Raw genomic sequence first — 20,478 nt, forward strand, 5'->3', positions numbered from 1 at the left:
CTTTTTTGAATATGAGAACATTCTTTTCATGTTTAATTTTATAAACTGCTTTCCCACATGATAAGAGTTTTACTTTAATGTGGATTACAAAATACATGGTGCCAAAAGGTTATAATTTAGTAATACTTATAAAGTGCATTTCTGTTGTATTGGTCATAACAACTTCTACTTACCTTCCAAAAGATGTTTTTTGCCCTCCATGTTTTGTCAATTTAATAAGCATATAAAGATCATGCTTTTTTTTTTTTTAAATAGCTTTTTATTTACAAACTATAACATGGGTAATTTTTCATCATTGACCCTTGCAAAACCTTTTATTGCAATTTTTCTCTCCCTTCTCCCTATCCCCTCCCCCAGATGGCAGGTAGAACAATACATATTAAATATGTTAAAGTATATGTTAAATATAATACATGTATACATATCCATACAGTTATCTTGCTGCACAAGACGAATTGGTCTTTGAAATAACGTACAAGAAGGAAATCAAAAATGCAAGCGGACATTTGTAAATTGTAATTGTATTTGTATAATTGTACAAATTGTAAATGCTATGTAGTGGTTCACACTCATTTCCCAGAGTTCTTTCACTGGGTGTAGCTGGTTCTATTCATTATTGAACAAATGGAACTGATTTGGTTCATCTCATTGTTGAAGAGGGCCACATCCATCAGAATTGATCATCATATAGTATTGTAGTTGAAGTATATAATATAATCATGCTTCTTGTGCCAGTGAGTTTCCAAGCCAATCCAACAAACTTTAAGTACCTACTATGTGCATGGCATTACCAAGTTGAAATAAGGAAAGCTTTTCATTCTTAAATAACTTATATTCTTTTGGAGGAAGGAAGAGATAAAGATTCCCTTTTAAAATAAATCAGTTCTCCAGGGGCCAGTCCTTTTCAGTTCTGAACCTTATAGAACTCAACTCTGTTAATCCATTTAAACATTTAAAGAGTGCTAGTATCTACTTTAAATTTCCCAAACCCAGTTTTTTTTTTTTTTTTTAAATGAAAAGGACACTGCCACTTTTGGAATCTCTGCCTCTTTGAAACTAGGGAGGGAGCATGAACCATGGAATGCTCGGGAGCTCTAAATAAAGGATCTTGGATCACATCTCCCCTCTGAGACCATTTCGGACCTTGGACAAGTCTCATCAATGTCTCTTGGTTCTCGTTATCTCTGAAACGTGAATATAGGATAAGATGGCTACTAAGGATCTTTCCAGCTTTTGGTCTATTAACCTGTAGATGGTTCCATAATCGTGTTAATATTAAGGATTGCACGCTGAAGCTGAAATCACTAATGGAGATAACTAGAACAGCTTTGCTGTTTCAGGTTTTAGCTTTTACTCCCTCCTCTCCCTTTTCTTGAAAGCTTTCCAAGTTGGAAGAAACATCTTGGTCCAGTTGTTTGTTTTCCTAGTTCTCTTTCTTTAGGAACTTTCAGACGCTTTAAATTACTAGTTATAATCTTGTTTATCAATGAAAAAGTTCTGTCAAAGTCCCTGGAAACTTATACATGAAATTTTTCATATGCTTGAAAAAAAATCAAAGATTAGGTGGGCAGCAGATAGGAGGGATATTCAAAGGATAGATTAAAACAAGAAATCTCTGATTTGAATTCCTCACCAAACCTACTCCCTCACAATGGGAACCAAAAAAAGACACACAGCAAATCTGGAGTCTATATTTAACTTCTTTGCATTTCTGTTGATGGGTGGGATTCTTAAGAGAATTTAGATGTTTTCTGGTTCAACTCCCTTGATTCCCTTATTATACCCATATTATGGATGTTGTGAAGCAAGGTTAAATGATTTGTCTGGAGTCAGCCAGATAGTGAGTGATAAAACAGGATTTGATTCCTGTTTCCAATCCAAATTGAATTTGATTCAGAAATACAGAAATTTCATGAGCGTGGACTGTGTAAATAAGCCCCTAGTGCATGTTGTTTCCTAACTACATGTCTGGGAGGCACTTGTACAAGATTTGGAATTAAGTAAAAAGCAAGTTGAGATGTCAAAGCCCTGGACTTGGCTCTGCTCTGTGACTAGGAGGTTTCAGCACAGTGCTGTCAGACACCTGTGGAAACAGCTAGATTTTGGCTTAACATGACTATTTTTTTTTTAAATACAATTCAAGGCTGTTCTGATAATCCTCCTTCCGTTAAGGAACAGCTGTCAGCATGCACTCCAAGAAGTAATTCCTGCAACATTTTAGATTTTATTCCTGTAGGGTAAATCCAACATCAACTGGAGGAAAATGTTATGGTTATCTAGACCCATGCATATCTGTCCCTTTGATTGACTTGTAGAAGAAGAATGATCCATAAATGCATAAAGGGAGGGTGTGGTAGAGAATTTTGATTTACTTGATTGTTGAGTACTTCTTTGACATGTAGCCTTTTGGCAACTCCTTAATTCCAATAGTGTTTAGAACATTCTCTATGGGATACTACAGTTAAAACTGAGATGAAAAGATGGCCAAAATAATTTTTGTTGATCATTATGCTTCTTGTGAATCTAGAAAGTGGTTTGGAATTGAATGGAATTAAAAATATTTAAGGTGCCCTGAATATATCCTCAGAACCAATCCTGTGCTTGCTTTTGTAGAACATTATTCCCCAGACAGGTATTTTCCCCTGGAAGCTGCTCAGAGAATGGCTTTGAAGCTTTACTTTGCCCAATCTAGGTCTTGAATAAGAGATTTGGGAGGAAGAGTGGTGGTGGTAATGGTGGTAATGGTGGAAATGCTTGGGAGTGGTAGTTCCAGGAAATTGCTAAAGGATTCCTCAGGTTAATACTTCTTTATCTAATCTAATATATCCTTTAAATACTAGTTCTATTGATAGGATGGATGTGTACCATTATGGCATAGTTTTAATTCCTTTTGCTGGAGCAGAATAAAGGGCAAGTTTGTTTAACTATCTGTGGACTTTGCTTCTTCCTTTCCAAGCCTATTTTAAGGACACTGCATTTTAACTGTATGTTCAGTTTGACTTGTATTCCATAAATTGAAATCCTGCTTCCTTTCTTTTTACTAGCACAGTTCTGTATATAGTAAAAGTCTTTGACATAATCTACAACAGATTTTTTTTGAATAAAGTGCATAAACATCAAGTAGTCTATAAATAATAGTTCAAATTTGTACAGGAATATTTTAAAGTGATATCCTCACAACAAAGCTGTTAGGTAAATGGTGCTGATCTTTTAGCTCCATTTTAAAGATCAGGATATTGAGGCTCAAGGAAATTTACATGTTCATACGGCTAAGTTTTGGAGGTAGAATTTGAACCCAGGTCTTGTAGCTAAGAGTCTAATACATTTCACAATATTCTATTACGTTATTTTGATATTATCTTTTATAATGCCTTTCAAGCAACCTTATAACTTTTGTTTGTTCTTCATCCTCAAAGAGGACCATGACATCAGGGAGGTGACACCATAACACACAAGTGAATTGGATTTAGGTGAGGGAGGCTGGGCAAAGTTACTCGCCTCATTTTCTACTCAAAGCCGGCTGGGTCCAGTGGCCAGATATAGATCAGAATGACTAGAGATGGCTATAGACATCTCTTGAAACAGCAATTACAGATTAGAGTTCAAAGAAACTTAAGTAAGTTATATTTGGTGTTTAAGGAGGGGGAAGAGAATATTGGAGCATTTTCTACTTTTTCAGGAACCCTCTTCTGAGAGCTAAAGCAATTCTATGCCTAAGCTGAAGAAGGGAGCTGACTATCATTGCCTTTAGTCTCCTTGCTCTCTCCTGTTCCCTTCATACATGTGGGCCATCCATTATTTGTAATTCAGTAAGCAAGGAACATGAAGAAGCTTCAGGCCCCATTTTGACTTGTGGAGGCTTAGCTGGTCTTGCAATTTGGGAAGAAAAAAGGACTTTAACATATTCCTGCTGATTTTGGGAGCTCTCAGCCTAGAGAGGGGGAGGGTGGTCCAGCAAAGATTACAGAGGGCCCTTTACTCATACTAAAGTGCAGTACTGGAGGTATGGCAGCTATATAATTCATATGAGGCAGAGAGGAGTGCTTGCAGTTGGTTACCAGGGAGATGGTGCCCTAGTCACAATTCCAAGGCAAAGAGGAAAGCTAACACTCACAAGTGCAGGACAAGTGCTTGTCCTGAATAAAGACCAGAGCACAACTGTGACCAAACTCCCCTTGGATAACATCATAATGGAAGCACTGAAGATTTTCAGACCTCTCGTAGTAGTCCCCAAAACAGCAGTACATCAAGTCTGAAATTTGGTACAGTATCTCCCCACCTCCTAGTGAGCAGAACCCAAGTTTAATATAAAATTCAAAGTCAAGATTAGGTTCGAAAAATGAGGAGACATTCAAAAAAAAGAACTTGACCATAAGAGACTACCCTAGTGGCAAAGAAGACCAAGATACAAACTCGGAAGAAGAAAACAACATGAAAACAATTACAACCATAACCTGAAAGAGAAATGCTAGTTTGACAGAAGTTCAACAAGAATTGCTAGAAGAGTTAAAGATAAGAATGGTAGGGGAAGAATGGGAGAAAAAATGAGAATGCCACAAGAAAATTATAAAAAGAGAATTAACAACTTGGTAAAAGAGGCCTTAAAAAACAGAATTGTTCTGTTAGTAAAGGAGGCACAAAATTCTCCGAAGAAACAAAATTCTGTAAAGAGCAGAATTGGCCAAATAGAAAAATAGGTACAAAAAGTTCACTGAAGAAAACAATTCCTAAAATATTAGAATTAGGCAAGTGGAAGCTAGTGACTTCCTGAGACATAAAAAATAAAGTAACAAAGAATGGAAACATAGAAGAAAATGTGAAATATCTCATCAGAAAAATAACTGACCTGAAAAATAGATTGAGGAGAGTGCATTTAAGAATTTTTAATTCTCTGAAAGTAATATTAAAGAAACAGGGTGAGGATGGGGCACTTTAGAATCCCGTTTTAATAAATAATTGTGGGAAACTGCTCTGATATCTTAGACCTATAGGGTAAAATAGAAATTGAAAGAATCCACTAGGGGCAGCTAGGTGGCACTGACCCTGGAGTCTGGAGGAGTGTGATTTTAGACACTTACTGAGCCTGAGCAAGTCATTTAATTTCAATTATCTCCTCTCTTCTCTCCTCCTCGTGCCCCTCAAAAACATGTTCCTGGGATTCTTATTAGCTTTATAATTAACACCTGCTTTTTTTTTTAAATCCTCCCTGCTCTTCCAAGCTCCCAACTTCTTTGATTAGCTTGTCATTCAGCTTTTTTTGGGGAAAAAATAATTTTAATATTTTTGTCCTAGGGATAATTTTTCCTTTCCTTTCTCATTCCTAATTAGAATATTAAAAACATGAAAAGCACAAAGTTGAATTTTTTGTCTTTTGTATTTGAATCTGGCAATATTAACTATTCTCAATGGAAAGAAAAACTGGTTAAGATGCAGATGATCACAGTTCCAAAGCCAATATCCTTCCTTCCTGCATCTAGGGAGTGTTTTTTTTGGGTCCCTTGTAGGATAAAGGAGAAAAGCAGCTCATCTGGAGATTCTTTCAGCTTCTAGAGAAGGAATGTATTTGTGAATTTCTAAATATTAGGGAAAGAATGAGTAGCAGGAAGAATAGCCTCAAAATCTCAGTGAGCTTCCTGTGTAGTACTTGTTCTCTGTGGTTATTTTTGCCCTGAAGAGCACTGTGATTTTGTATACAGAGGAGAGGAAGGATAGGAAAATTTGAGGTCAATTTAGGTATGACCTTCCCTTTCTACTCTAGCCCATAATAATCTCTTCTTTTTCTAAATTCCATCCACCTTTTGTGCCATTTATTAGACTCATAACTCAGATACTGACTTATATTATTAAATTTTGTTTTAAACTGTAAATGTCATTTTTTAAACAGATTATAAATTCCTTGAAAACAAGTAGTGCAGTGGGCATTAATTTTTCTTATCATTTTAGAAGTTGTATATGCTGTGCAAATGTAGAGGACCTGAAGTCTTATTATCAATAAAATTAAATTAATTCTGCACATTTAAGGATAGACTGAGAAATGGCAGCCAGATGGATAGGAATAAAAAACAAGAGAGAAAAGTGTTTCAAAAACTTGAGAGGAGAAAATATTCATACAGAAATATTTTTGCACAAACTACTTGCCAAGGTCTTGCTTCAGGCTAAGTTTTTTTAGAATGACAAAAAGTTTCAAAAGTCTCAAAAATAAGAAAGTTCAGGAGTCACATACTATTTTTGAAAGTTCAGTAATCACTTGTGAATTGGTCAATTTTGAGGAATTGATTGATTGAAAATATGTTGCTAGAAAGTTGTTTGCTCTTTTGAAGTCATGTGTTTGGGTTTTACTTCATGTCATTTGGGAGAATGAAAATAGAATTCTTTGCTTAGCTATTCACTGATATTATGATGGAGGTTCTTTCTGACCCATTCTCCTTCTCAGAAGATTGCTCTGTGGACTTGTTTCATGAATACGCCGAAAGATGTGTGTGTGTGTGTGTGTGTGTGTGTGTGTGTGTGTGTGTGTAATCTTTGAGTTTACCAGGCTATGGAAATTGAAGTGTAGAGATTCCTTACTTCTACCAGTATCTCTCTAGATGTGCCAGGGCAGAACTATGACCCTACTTCTGGCAGGCTTTATCATTAAAGCATAAGATGTAACAGGTTCTATCACACTGGAAAGACTTGCGTGATGTTGGCAGCAGGTTGAGTTTGAGAGTTAGTCTAACAAATTTATGACAAATTCTTGAATTCTTTGGCCATGGCAATAAGTAAAATCACAAATATTTGAAATTTGAGAATCTATTGCCTAATGGTTCTAGGCTTCTCTCCTAAGTCCTAGAAACTCCATAACCTGGTGAAGAGAGAGTGGAATTTGGAAATTGTGAGTTCAAATACAGTCTCTTATAACTTATTAGGTGTATGATTATGGGCAAAAAGATCCTTTCTGAGTCTCATTTTCCTAATGTGAAAAGTGGACATCATCATAACTAAAATTTTTCTTACAAGGTTGTGAGGCCAGACGAGATAAAGTGCTTTGTACACTATCAAGTACTATAGAAATAGGAGTTATTATTTCTAACTAGAGACAGTATGTACAATGTTTGGGATAGCAAATTAAAATGAAAGGCACAGTTCTCTGGTGAGACATCGGCAAACTTCATTACATAGGCTTTAATGAATCCCATATTTAGTTAATGCTGTATGTGCTTGAATAAAAGATTTCCCCACTTTTCTAGGAATAGTCCTTGTGGAGGACAAATGATTAGCTGGCTGGAGGAAAATAGGGAGCAGAAGATGCAATAATCAGTCAGCCTTTCTGGAGTTAGTAGAGTGCTTGAAAGGAGAGGATTTTCCCTTTTTTGGGAGGGTAAAGAAGGATAGAGGAGGGGATAAGAGGTTAGTTTTCCGAGATAATAGTTGGTGAAATTTATTTCAAAGCATAAGTACATCTAGCAAGTTGGATTTTTTTTTTGAATCTCCTTGAAGAACCATTGATAAACTATGTCCCTTCCTTTTCCTTTTCCTCCCTCCATGCTTCCTGAGTATCTATTTACATACAATCAAGATCTCATTGCTGCCAAGTATGGAGAAAAAGGTAGTTTAAAGAGCCTACCATGTTTTAGACTGTTAATATGATGCTTGGCTATTTAACTTCTTTATGGTTCTATAAAATAATTGATGGTATTCATAAGAACAAGAATTTTACTCATCTCTCTCATTCCATTTCCTAGAGTATCGCAGTGAATGTTCTGATTTGCAATAAAAATAATGGGGCTAGTAAGTAGATATATTGTGTCAAAAAGAAAATTGTTACTAAGGAAATCTCTTATCACTGTATTTAAACCTGAAAGGGACCTTAGATCTTGTTAGTTTGATCTATTCTTTTTTATAGATGAGGAGACTAGTACTTTATTGTTGTTCAGTCATTTTAGTCCTGTCTGACTCTTCATGACCCCATTTGGAGTTTCCTTGGCAAAGATGCTGTGGGTTTGCCATTTTCCTCTCCAGCTCATTTTATAAATGAGTAAACAGAGGCAAGCAGGATAAGTGACTTGTCCAAGGTCACCTAGCTAGTAAGTTTCTGAGGCTATACTTAAACTCAGAAAGATGAGTTTTTGTGATTCTAGACCCAGTGTTCCATCCACTGTGCCACTTATTAACCCTACTGAGACCTGGAGAGGGTAAATAACTTATTCAAAATCACATAGGAAGTATGTGGATTTCAAACTCCATGATCTTAACACTAAATCTTTTATCTGTTTCAGAGAGAGACCATAAAGAGGGGAAAAAAACAATGAATGTTACATTAATTATGAGGTGAATCCCATTTTATGGGAGATAATGTTAAGGCATAAAAAGGGACTGGGCCTACTTGAGATTTAAAAGAAATCAGGGTTCATGCAGTATCAGAGACATTACTGGAGCTTATGCCTTATTTTTGTTACTGTTGACATGTTTTGCTGGATTTCTGTCCACTTAGTAAGATGGGAAGAATCACAGTGGATTAGTGTCGGGGGCATATGGGAGAAGGAAATAACTTTGGGAAAATTTGTGAATAAAGTTGGTGAAAAATTTGACCTTGAAAGCAACTACTACTCTTTACAAGAGTATACAAGAGCATACCATTTTGTGGTATAAGGCAAAGGATTGTTATTAAGTTCAGCAATAAGAAAGGATGGTATTTTCTCTCAGGAAGACTAAAGAGGTCAGTTTTCTTTCTTCATCTTTCTCATTTCTTTTTTTGAATCACTCTTAAAAGGGAAGAAACTTTACCTTCTGGGCAGGTTGAATAATCCTAAAGTGAATTAGCCTCCCCTTTCCCACTTTGTTCAGTAAGAAAATTATAGAGGAGTTTATTTTCTATTCTTTTATTAAATAGAATATAAATTGCTAGAGTTTTGTTAATCTTCTCTAACATATAGTGTTCTAGACCCAGAAGATATTTACTAAATGTTTTTTACTAAATTGGTTTTGATTAGAAACGTAAGTGCTTGATTGATATGGGAAGTATGAATAACAATAATAATAATAGCTGACATTGAGATCTATACATATTATTTAACATGATTCTCAACAAATGCTGCTTCTCTCTCCTTAACAGCTCCAGCAGATTCTGATGGCCCCCTCTATCTACCCTATAAAACTCTGGTATCTACCCTCCGAAGTACAGTTTTCAATGAAGGGGAAGCCCATTGTCTCATCGAAATTTTATCAGAGAAGGCTGGCATTGTCCAGGATACCTGGCATAAGGTAAGGAGTATCTTGACTCTTACTAGAAATTTTAACAGTAACTGTGTGTCTGTGTATTTGTGTGCACATATACATGTGTATTTCTACTTTTCTCCCTCCCCCATGTGAATGAAAACAAATAGAAATTGTTATGTAGCCCTCATACCACACACACAGCCTCTGTAGCAAGATGCAGCTGTGCTTATGGTGATGTATTCCCAGATGTGAATGTATAGCACTGATGAACTCATGCCAGAGTTGTTAAACTGGAAAGAAAATGCTTATAAAACAATCTGGTCTTTTAAAATTGTCCTTCACTTTTCTTTTCAGAAAAGAATATTTATCTCTTTCTTGTCCCCTTCATCCCAAGCTGAGTTTAGTCACAGTTTAAATATATTTTGCTTTTTGCTACATTGTAATCGCCATTGAGCTTTGAAAACAGTCCAGACCAGTAACAATTGCAAGCCTTTACTTTAAGGTGATGGTGGTAGTGGTGATAGCATTTACATAGCTTTATATAACATTTCTATAGATTTTTAAGCCTGGCAAATCTCTTTGTGTGTATTATTTGGTCTTTATAACCCTGTGGGTAGAATCTATGATCATCTCCATTTTACAGATAAGAGTACTGATTTTGAGGGGTAATAAGTTACTTGCCCAAGACTCTACAACTAGTGTTTGAGATTGAATTTGAACTCAGGTTTTCCTTACTATAAGTTCTGACCTCAATATGTTTCAGTGGAAAGGGTCCAGGATTTGGAGTTGGGAGACCAGATTGACTTTGCTGCTTGCTCCCCGACGTGAGTTTGGCTTATTCTATAAACACCTGAGACTTGGTTTTTCTTATCTATAAAGTGAGGGAGTTAGACAAGAAAACCCCCAAGGGCTCTTCTTTTCCTACATCTATGATCCTATAATCTGCTCATGAAATGTACTCTCAAGATATATCTTGAAAATAACCAAGAACAAGAGTGGAATATAGTAGACTATTTCACATTTGAAATTCAGTTAGAATGATCCAAAAGCTCAGATCCTTACATTCTAGTATACTGGAAGTTACTTGAAGATAGAAGCTGGGTTTGTTTTATTTTGTTTTTAATTTTGTCTTTCTATCTCTAGCATCTAAAATATACTTAACAAATCCTTTTTGAATTTAATACCCTACTGTTTCTGGTACTGCTTTCTAACCCTTTTGGAGTCTTTATTCCCTGTCATATGACCAAAATCCTTCGAGACGTGCAGTATGACCCATATTTATCTTTGTAAATTAAAGTAAATGAAAACTAATTTTGTTCAGGATATTTTTCATCATTTCTGGATGTAATTAGAGAAAGTCTAGGATGTGCCAAGCCCCAGGCTGGTACTCATTGCTTGAGAGAGACCCAGACAATTGCTCCAGAGTGAAGTATGTTTGCTTCTGAATCATAACTGAAATTTGTCAAAAGGTATTCACTGTCCCAGAGTTTCTTACAGTTGTATCTGGGGAAGGCTGTACAGGGGACATCTGTCAGCACCCCCAACAAACAATGCTGGCTTCTTCACCCCTCCAGAGTAGCATTCTTCCACCTGCTGCAGAGTCTGGGGCACTTAGCAGCTTGAAGAAACAATTCAGCTCTCCTGGAGGACTAGGCTAAATTCTATTGCATGGAACTAAAAAGTGGGCTTTTTCTTCTTGCTGCGTGAGTTTGTATTATAACTGTTATGTTGGTCCTCAGTCTTATTATGCTTCCTAAGGGGTTTAACAGGTTCATGAAGCCTAGATATGGCGATGTAAGGGTGATGTGGTTAATGTTGTTGGGTCATTAGCCCCAAAGTCCTACAAGTTCTTGTAGCTTGATCTGGCTTTTGATGAGGGAAAGCTGCTGTATCCTGAGCATTCTCAACTTAAGAAAATTGGCTGAAATGGAATTACTGGTGTCATACATAGCCTTGCATAGAATTGGTTGTATTTAGTTATGAGGTGTCCTCAGCGCTACTTATCTGTTTGGAAATGTCATGGATTTGATGTGTGTGTATCATCAAAGAAGCTTGATAAAGGCCTGGTGTAAAGGACCCTGGCTCTGAAGTCAGGATTTGGGTTCAATCCCATGTCTGATCATGCCCTCTCTGACCAAGGACCATTATCACTTAGTCATCCAATAAGCATTTATTAAGCACTACTAAGTATGAGACTCTCGTTATAAAAGGGGAAAAAAGAGAAACAAACTCTGTTTTCAAGGATTTTGTAGCCTATGAAAGAAAACAACACAAACATATTAAATGTACATAGAATTTTTGATACTTTTTGATTTTTATACTTAATAAATAATAATCACAGTAGCTAACATTTATATAGTGATTTAAGGATTGCAAAGCACTTTACACATGGTTAGTAATCTGTGAATTAAGTGCTATTGTCATCTCCATTTTTCAGGTGAGAAAACTGAGGCCCAGAGAAGTCAAATGATTGCCCAGGGTCACACAGCACAATTGTATGCAAGTTTTCCCCATTTATAGAGACCCAGCTCTCTATAGTTTGATTATTTCTAAAACATGTAAAGTATGTTCAAGGCAATTTGTAGGAAAAGGAATTAGTAGCTGTTCTAGACAGGGACCAGGAAGGCCTCAAGCAGACAGGTGGTGTTTGAGCCGAGTCATGAAGGAAACGTGAGGGGATATGTTCCAGCCATGGGCAACCATTAAGAAACAGTGTTGTGTCTAAGGAGCAGCAAAAATACCATATGACTGCACCAGAGAAGATGGTGAAAGGGAGGTAAGGTATAATGAACTGGAAAGAAAGGCAAGTTATTAACTTCCCTGAGCCTTAACTTCCTTATCCTGTAAAATGAGGGTTTTTGATTAGAATGAGATCTTTTCTAGTTCTAGAAATGTAGTCCTGAAGTGTTAGAAGTTTTCTCCTTTCTTTGGAAATATTATCATTAATAAATTGACATCATATTAGGTGTTTTCTCCACACTCTTTCCCATTATTATAATTAACAGCTGATAGCTTCTAGCTATCTAAAATGGGTAAGAAGACTCTGGAAGACTCTCTACTTCTTTATCAAATGAGTTAATATTTATTTGGAAAGTGTTTATCATGGTTCCTGAAACTTAGAAAGTGCTTAATGAATACCTGTTCCCTTCTCCCTTCTTTCCTCTTTCCTCCCTGTCCTGGTTTTGAGCAGTAGAGATGATTTCAAACACCACGGGAGGTAGCTGCATATCCTTGGCCCAGGGCAGGACTTTGAACACCAATCCTGAAGATGAATCTTTATTCATTTCATGGCTGAAACTAGACCTCCTTTCAAACTGTTTCCCTTAGCAGCTTCTAGCATAGACATCATCTCACTTCCCAGGAGGTGGAGCTGAGAAGGGGACACGTGACTGAGCATGTGATGTAATTTGACCAGAACTTGTAGGTGGGACTTGTGGAATTGTTGCTTTAGACTTGGCTGAATGTCCATCTCTTGCTGTCCAGCAGTGGAGGGAGCAAGGGGTCTGGCTGCTCTGCTTTTGCTTTTGTTCCTTTACTTTTTTGGTGTCTGGGAAAAGCCTAGGTCTCCATCCCTCTTAACTTTGCCTGCTGCCCTAGATCTGCTGTGACATCGAGCTGAGCTGAGTAGCAGCAGCCTGGCTCTGCAGCCCCTCTCCTCTCCTCCCACTTCTTTCTCATCCTTTCTCTCTGCTAGGAAAGTCCACAGGGATGAAGTCCAGATTTGCCCAACTGAGCCTAGGAGAGGTAATATGGTGTCATCCTTTTTTTAGGAAAAATTGTTTGTTTTAAATGTTTAGGATTATTGTTGAGTATCCTACTTTTCTTATTCAGAAGTTATTAATAATAAGCTTTTAATAAACACTATTAATAATAAGCATTTTAAGTTTGCATAGTACTTCACATATTTTAACTCATTCAAGCCTCACAACAACTCTGTGAGGTAGGTAATGTTATTATTATTATTCATTTTACAGTAGTTGATTTGTACGTTATTGAAAATGATTCTTCTGTTGTTCTAGATACTTAGTAGTTCAATTTCGATTAGCTTGTTATATTCCTTATTGAGCTAAGTATAGTTTATAGTCTGAAAATTCTCATTAAGTTTTCTTTCTAATTCAGAATTGATCAGTTATTTGGGGGAATGAAGATAATTGTGTGTATGGTATCTTCATAGATACATTAAGACCAAAGCCAAGAACTCTAAGGGCCTGGCTGCTATCCTCTCAATAGATTTGGGGATGCAGCAGACTCCATACTTTGTGGTAGTTAGGAGAGACTCGTCTTCTGCCTGTGAACCCTCAGACTTCTTAACAATTTAGTTCAGTTCAGAAGCATTTACTATATGCCAGACTCCATGTTTTTGGGACTTGGGAAGAGAGAGACAAAAAATGAAACTGTCTCCCCTGAAAGAATTTACATTCTCTTGGGTAGAATGGATTAAGGAACATTACCTGTACCCTAAGTGACTATAGAATAAATATTTTTAAAAATATAAAATAATTTGATGGTTGGGGAGAATTATTATGGCAAGGAATGGTGGGACCTATCAGGGAAGGCCTCTGATAGGGATTGTTGCTTGAAAGAAGCTAGAGGGTCAGGAAGGAAAGACAGTTGATGCTAAGGCATGGAGATGGCAGAGCAATACTGGAAGAATGTAGACTCCATGAAAGGAAGTCCTGAATGCATATAGGAAAGAAAGGTCAGGTAGCCAGATGGTTAAAGCCTCTAAAAGAAGAGCTTGGATTTTATCCTAAAGGCAAGAGGGAACTGATGAAGCTTCTTGAGCAAGGCAGTGACATGATGACACCTGTGCTTTTGGAATATCTTGTTTGGTAACTGGACAATAGATTAGGAAAGAGACGCGATTTAGGAAGCTCCTGTAGCTTTCAAAGGAAAGCTTTGATGAGGGTCCAAATTAAGATCTGGCTGTGTGTATGCCTCTGTGGAGGCAGAATACACAAAATGTGGCCAGCTGATGAGATGGGGGGGAGGGGAGGGGGGCATGAGCAGGCAGTATAGACATGGCCACTGATAAGGCTGTGTTTCCCATCACAAAGCTACTTGTTTTTCTGGTGTGATTCTCAGCTTGGCCAAATACTTCATATGATTTCCTCTTTTTTGTATGTGAATATCTTACACAAAAACTGTACTTTTTTTTTTTTTTTCTCTTTGAAGCAATGTGGTTTGGTGAGAAGAGCAATAACCTCAAAGTGAGGGGCCACAGGTTTGCCCCCTGATGCTCAGCCTATCATTTGTCCTTTTTGATCTTCATCTGTAAAGTGAAGAGAGTGGTAATGCTTATATTACCTGTTAGCCACAGGGGAAAGCAGTTTCAGAAGATTCTCCTTCATTTCCACTTTACTGAAACTGTTTTCAAATATCACCAATGACTGAGTCACTAATCCAAATATCTTTATTGGACAATTCTCTTACCTACCTTTCTCCTCCATTGGACCGTTTCTTTAATTTTAATGTGGGTGTTTTCCTGAGGTCTATCTGTGGCCCTCTTTTTTTTTTTTCTATAGTAATTTCTCTGTTGGCAACCTCATTTACCCCCAAATTTCTCACAGCTATTCACTCCTTATTTATATGCCACTAGTATTAGGTTGCCCCCTTCTTCTGTAGTCTTTTTATGGAACATTCATCATTCCCTGAGGCCCTCTCACTCTGAAAACACCCTTTTGCTATGCTGACCCCCTTCTCCCATTGTGAGTTCCTCTATTTTTTACAGGGGTCCAGGCCTTTGTTTCCCTCCAGACTATCTCTCTGTCTCTGCAGACTTTAACAACATGCTTCTGTGCCAGATATTTACCCCACCTTTCTCTTCCTTCTCTCTCTCTCCTTCCTTCCTCCCCAATTCTTTCCAGCTCTTTTTTGTATATGGTCTTCCCCTATTGAATTGTAGGCTCCTTTAAGGCAGGAACTATATTTTTCTTTGATTTTATATCCTCAATGTTTAGCATAGTGCCAAGCATACATTAAGTGTTTTGCTAAATGTACCTGAGCAGATGACTTTCATATATCAAATAAATACTTCTCTTCTGAGTTCTAGACCCCATTGACCAGTTGAACATTCAGTTCAATTCAAATAGGCTTTATTTAGCATTTAGAATGTGCCAAATGCTGTCCTATTTGCTGAGAAAATATGAGACTGTCCCTACCCTCAAGGAGTTTACTTATTACTGAGGGAAAGAACTGTACACACACATAGGTAAATACAAAGTGAGAGAGAGGTGTGTGTGTGTGTGTGTATGTGTGTGTATATATATAAAGCGGTAACATTTTTGGAAAGAGCATTGTGACAAGTGAGCTAAACCTGGACCAGAAGCCAGGTGAGGAGAGTGAGCATTCCAGGCAGCGAGGGGAGATGAGGTGTCATGTATGATGAATCATAAGTGGGCTAGTTTGACTAGATATAGAGTGTGGCAGGAAAGGGGAAGGTCATGTGAAACCAGGCAGGAAACATAGGCTAGGTCATTCTAGGGGCACTAGGGACCCATTGAAACTTCTGGTAGATAGTAGTAATGTGGTCAGACCAGTGCGTTAGAACTATAGGTTTGGCAGCTCTTTGGAGATAGATTGGAAAGGGGAGAGACAGATGGATCAGAGAGGGCAGTTAGGAAGCTGTTATGATACAGGTAAGTGATGATAGTTCTCAGGGAGCAAAAAAAAGAGATGGCTTCTTCATTCACTTTGCTAGTTGTTGAATACACAAGACTCAGCAGCAATTAAATGGGATTATCTCACCACCTCATCCTTCTGACTTCCTCATTCATGTCAGGGGCACCACCATTTTTACCTGGCTTTCTTTGTTTAACCTTCTTCCTTACTATCCTACCCAGTTATGTTTATTCTACCTCTTCCTCTCATCTGTCACTTGTGCTCTATTTCAGCTGCTACCACCTGAACCAAACCTTTTTTTTCCTGATCTTCTGAACTGGTTCAGTGGCCTTAGAGATCTTTCTGCTTCCCTCTGCCCTCTAGGGTCCATCCTTCCTGCCACTGTCGTTCATGGGACATATTATTTATAAATATCACTTGATTAAATAGCCATAATGCAGAGAAAGTTGCCCAAGCTTTTTGGAAATAATTAACATATCTACTAGTATTATTAACAATAATGTTCTTGGTTCTCGATAAGACAAAGGAGTTGTTTGCTTGGAAAGTATTGTTTTTACACATGACCTGTAGGCAGAGAATTGAACCAGTTGATCTCTTGTGATGCCCTCCACTCCATAATTCTGAGCCAGTTAAAGGTAGTGGAGAGATGACCAAATATGGTGTCAGGTAGGCTCACCTTTGGTGACTCCAAGCTGTTTGACCCTAAGCCTTTGTTTCCCCATCTATAAAATGGGATACCTGTAGCACTTACCTCTCAGGGTTATTGAGGGGAAGACATGAGATAATGTCTGGCAACTTGATTTTTAATAAACCCTAAAGCCTACAAACCCATAAGCTATTTGGGTTGCCCTTTGAAACCTGTTTTCTTTGGGAGTCTCATTCCTCATAGGACTATTGTGCCTCCTACTGTTGTATCTGGGAAACTCATAGAATATGCAGCTACCAGGCATTTCTTAGTTACTAATTTGAATTTGTTGATGCATTTGTAGGCTACTCAAAAAGGCGATCCGGTAGCAGTTTTGAAGCGACAGCTAGAAGAGAAGGAAAAGCTACTGGCTACCGAACAACAGGATGCTGCTGCTGCCAAAAACAGACTGAGAGAACTTAATAAGGTAAAAATCCCATGTAGTCTATATATAGACATATTCCTTCTTCTATCCTGTTTATTAGTAAGATGAAATGAAAAGAGCCATAATGTGACTCAAAGAATCAGGAAACTGCTGGCAGCCCATGTCCTTCATTGGTGACTGTAAAGAGACCCAGATTAGAGCCCTTAGATGTCCCTGGGAGTGCCAGCTCTCTGGCAGCTTGATGGGAGAGCTTGGCATGGGTGGGTTGTAGACTTTATCACTGGAGGGAGTGCTTACGTGGAGGAGACCCCAGATCCATTGAGAAATACCTAACCTGTCATCAATACTTCATATTCCTCTCATTAAGTTAGGGTTAGCCCAGCAGACTGGGTCTCTAGGTTTAATGTCCATCTCTCCGAGGACCTTGGAGGAAACCCATAATAGGATGAAGACTTTGGTTTCCTATTTCATTTTCTTAGGTATGTCAAGCTTAGGCTACTTACCTTTTGTAATGATAAATACTTGATGGAGCCAATTACCTTAATTTTAGTTATTTTTTGGTTCTCCTTTTCCTTCCTTCCTCCCTCCCTTCTCTTCTCCTACTTGTTCCTTTTAGTTCTTTGCTTATGAGGCTTTTTATTGTAGGGGATAGACTACTGACCTTTAAACTAGGAAAATTGCTTAATTTCTCTAAGCAACTTTTCTAAAATTATAAGTTGCAGAAATGGTACCAACTTGCATTGGTAGAGGGTTTCCTCACTCAGGAATTCCCTGTACTAGTGAAGTGAGAAGTCTAGACATCATCTCCCATCTTGCTAACTAGCACCTCTCTACCAGGAGGATGTCAGGAAACTGGAGTGGGTGAGACTAGTCTAATTTTGTACCCTGTGAATTATAGTCAAAACTGAGTTCTGTATTTCTTCTTCCTCTAGCCAACTATTAATTCATAAGGCACATCTGCATATAGTATTAAGTGTTTGTTGATTCTTCAGTTAGAATATGTTATCGTAGGCATATTTGGGCATTGTCTCATGTCAGTCTGTTTAGGTACTTAGAGCAGAGATGTTAGTGCCATTATGTCTAAGCTGATGCAGAAATCAAAATGTCTAAGATGGCTTCTCGGAGGAATGCTTTCTCCTTATCTCTCTCTTTCCTGTCATAGGAAATATAAAATGAGTCAAGCTTATATCAGTTCCATTACCAATTTGTATGATTGCTGTAGGGGAAATTAAGTATAGGTGGGTGGGAATCAAGAGGACTCTTTGGAAGGTTACCTGTTTGTGATGTTAAAGGTTGGACCTTTGAGAGGGACCTTATATTTCTCTTTAAAAATATAAACTTTACAGCACTTGTAGCAAATGCCAACCATCAAATGAACAAAATGAAAAATAAAATCACAAATAAAGCTTTGAATGGAAAATTACTGTCATTGTTGTATTATAAATTTACACAACGCTTGTACAAAAAGCATTTTATTTGCTTTGTCCCCTTCATGTGGGTATCTTAGTCATAAAGTTGTGTTGGTGTAATGTTTTTTGTTTTTTCTTTTTAATTTAAACCTAGTTGATGTATTTTCTTTCTTCACTCTACATCACTTTATAAAAGTCTTTGCCTTTTTCTTTGTAATTTCCTCTCTTCACCCCCCACATTTTTCACCCTTTCTGGTGTTATAATATTCCATTATATTAATATTTTACAGTTTGCCTCAACTTTCTTAGAGGTATGTCCTCATATGCCACATTTTAAAAGTATCATTTTTAAAAAGCTTCAGCCCTGAGGAATATGAGTAATTGAGGGCAGGGCTTTGTCTCTAGTGTTAGAAGAAGCGAGGAAACATTGACACTTAGGGTAATGGAGACCTTTGACAGATAAATTGTGTTTATAATTCAGTTCAATTCAAGTCAGTAAACATTTCAAAGCACCTAGTATGTACCAGGCACAGGGCTAAATCCTGTGAACCTGACTTAACATCCTAGCTGTATCATTTGTTACCTGGTAAGCATAAGCAATTCACTTAATTTTTCTTGGCCTCATTTTTTTAGCTTTAAAATGAGGAAGTTCCAGTATTACAAGCTTCAGAGAAGGACTTCAGTAGAACTTATAGAGATGTAAGTTATTTTAACCCTTTTGGTAGGCAAACAAACTGAGACAGACAGCATTTCTCCATAAAAGTCATGGAGAAAAATATACATAAAAGGAATAAAATGCAAGATAAATACAGATAATGAACAGATAACACGTCACTTGTACAGAACATTTGTTCATTCAGAAAATATTTATTCAGCTATGTACGAGACACAATTGGGAAAACAAGGATGTTTATCAAATTTGCAGATGGCAGAATCAAGAGGAGCACAATTAGGATCTTAAAAGGTCTTGATTAAAAAAAAATAAAAAGGTCTTGATTGGCTAGAATGAAGTAACCTAACAACATGAAATTTAATAGGGATAAATATGAAGTCATATATTATGTGATTTGACAAGTTTTAAAAAAGCCAACTTGATAAGTATTTAAAAAAAAAAAAAAAAAGATTAGGGATCATAATGAATTACAAGTTCCTTAAGCTAGTTGTGTGATTTGAAAAGACCTGACCATAAATTAAGATTGTATTGAGAGTCATAGAATCCAGAGCTAAGGAAATGAGATGATCCTCCTCTGGTCAATTGCTGGCTATTCTCAGAACCCTTTTTCTCCCTCTCCTCCAGCTTCAAGCAACGAGTGGTAGGGACACCTACCACCACTGGGGTTAGGTTTCCCTTTTTGCCTGGGCTGTTTTGATTGCCACACACACAGCTTTATTCCTTCTGAAGAGATGGAGACTCCCAGCCTTATTCTGCCATTGCCTTCTAAGGCCCTCTCTTTATCTCCTGAAGTCCCTGGGCTCAATTATCTGACCTACTTGTATAAGTTGAGGACCTCTGGCCCTCTGAACCCCTTAATGACTTGTCTCCTCATCTGCCCTGCAGTTCGCCTCTTACTTGTCATTTCCAGATTAGATTAAATTATGAACTGCTTGAGACTGGGATCTATGATAGTCTTTTCTATTTGTGCCTCCAGTGCATAATGCTTGACATGCATGTAGTAAGTGTTTATCTAGCTTTTTGGTACTTTTTTTCCCATTGGAAATAAGGATGATGAAAGGATCATTTTGATTAAGAATTTGAAGGAAATAGTGAGGTTTAGCCTAGAGAAGAGATGATTTTGGGGGGGGGGGGGGGGGGATAGAGGACATATGAACATATGAATTGAATTGGCTTCAAATATTTGAAGGATTTCAAATGGAAGAGTCATTAAACTTGTTCCAGGGCAGTCCTGAGTTCTTAACAATAAGTATCCCAAAGGGCTGTCAGCCATCTCAGGAGATGACAAGCACTCTTTCACCATGCGTCTGCAAGGAAGAAAGTACATGGGTCACTTCTTGGAGGTAGCATAAAGAGGATTCTTGTTCAGGTGTAGATTGGACTAGATGGTTTGGTTCTAGAAGGTCACTGACCTTCAGTATTCTTTCCATCTTTAAATCTTTGATCAATTGAAAACTCTATAAACATTTTTTACCAGTCCTAGAATACTTGCTGTTCTTTCTGTAGG

The 20,478-nt window shown here is 37.5% G+C and overlaps 1 protein-coding gene across 2 annotated transcripts in view; it reads left to right on the forward strand.

Annotated features, from left to right (window-relative positions):
- Positions 1 to 20,478, forward strand: part of RRBP1 (ribosome binding protein 1) — a 118,179-nt gene that overhangs the window by 54,585 nt on the left and 43,116 nt on the right. For both annotated transcript variants that reach the window (XM_031951073.1, XM_023494879.2), the window contains exons 3-4: positions 9,095 to 9,243; positions 16,809 to 16,931. In XM_031951073.1, coding sequence (XP_031806933.1) covers positions 9,095 to 9,243; positions 16,809 to 16,931 — 272 coding nt within the window. The remainder of the gene's footprint in view (positions 1 to 9,094; positions 9,244 to 16,808; positions 16,932 to 20,478) is intronic.

This window comes from Sarcophilus harrisii, chromosome 2, assembly GCF_902635505.1.
Source record: "Sarcophilus harrisii chromosome 2, mSarHar1.11, whole genome shotgun sequence".
Lineage (NCBI taxonomy): Eukaryota > Metazoa > Chordata > Mammalia > Dasyuromorphia > Dasyuridae > Sarcophilus > Sarcophilus harrisii.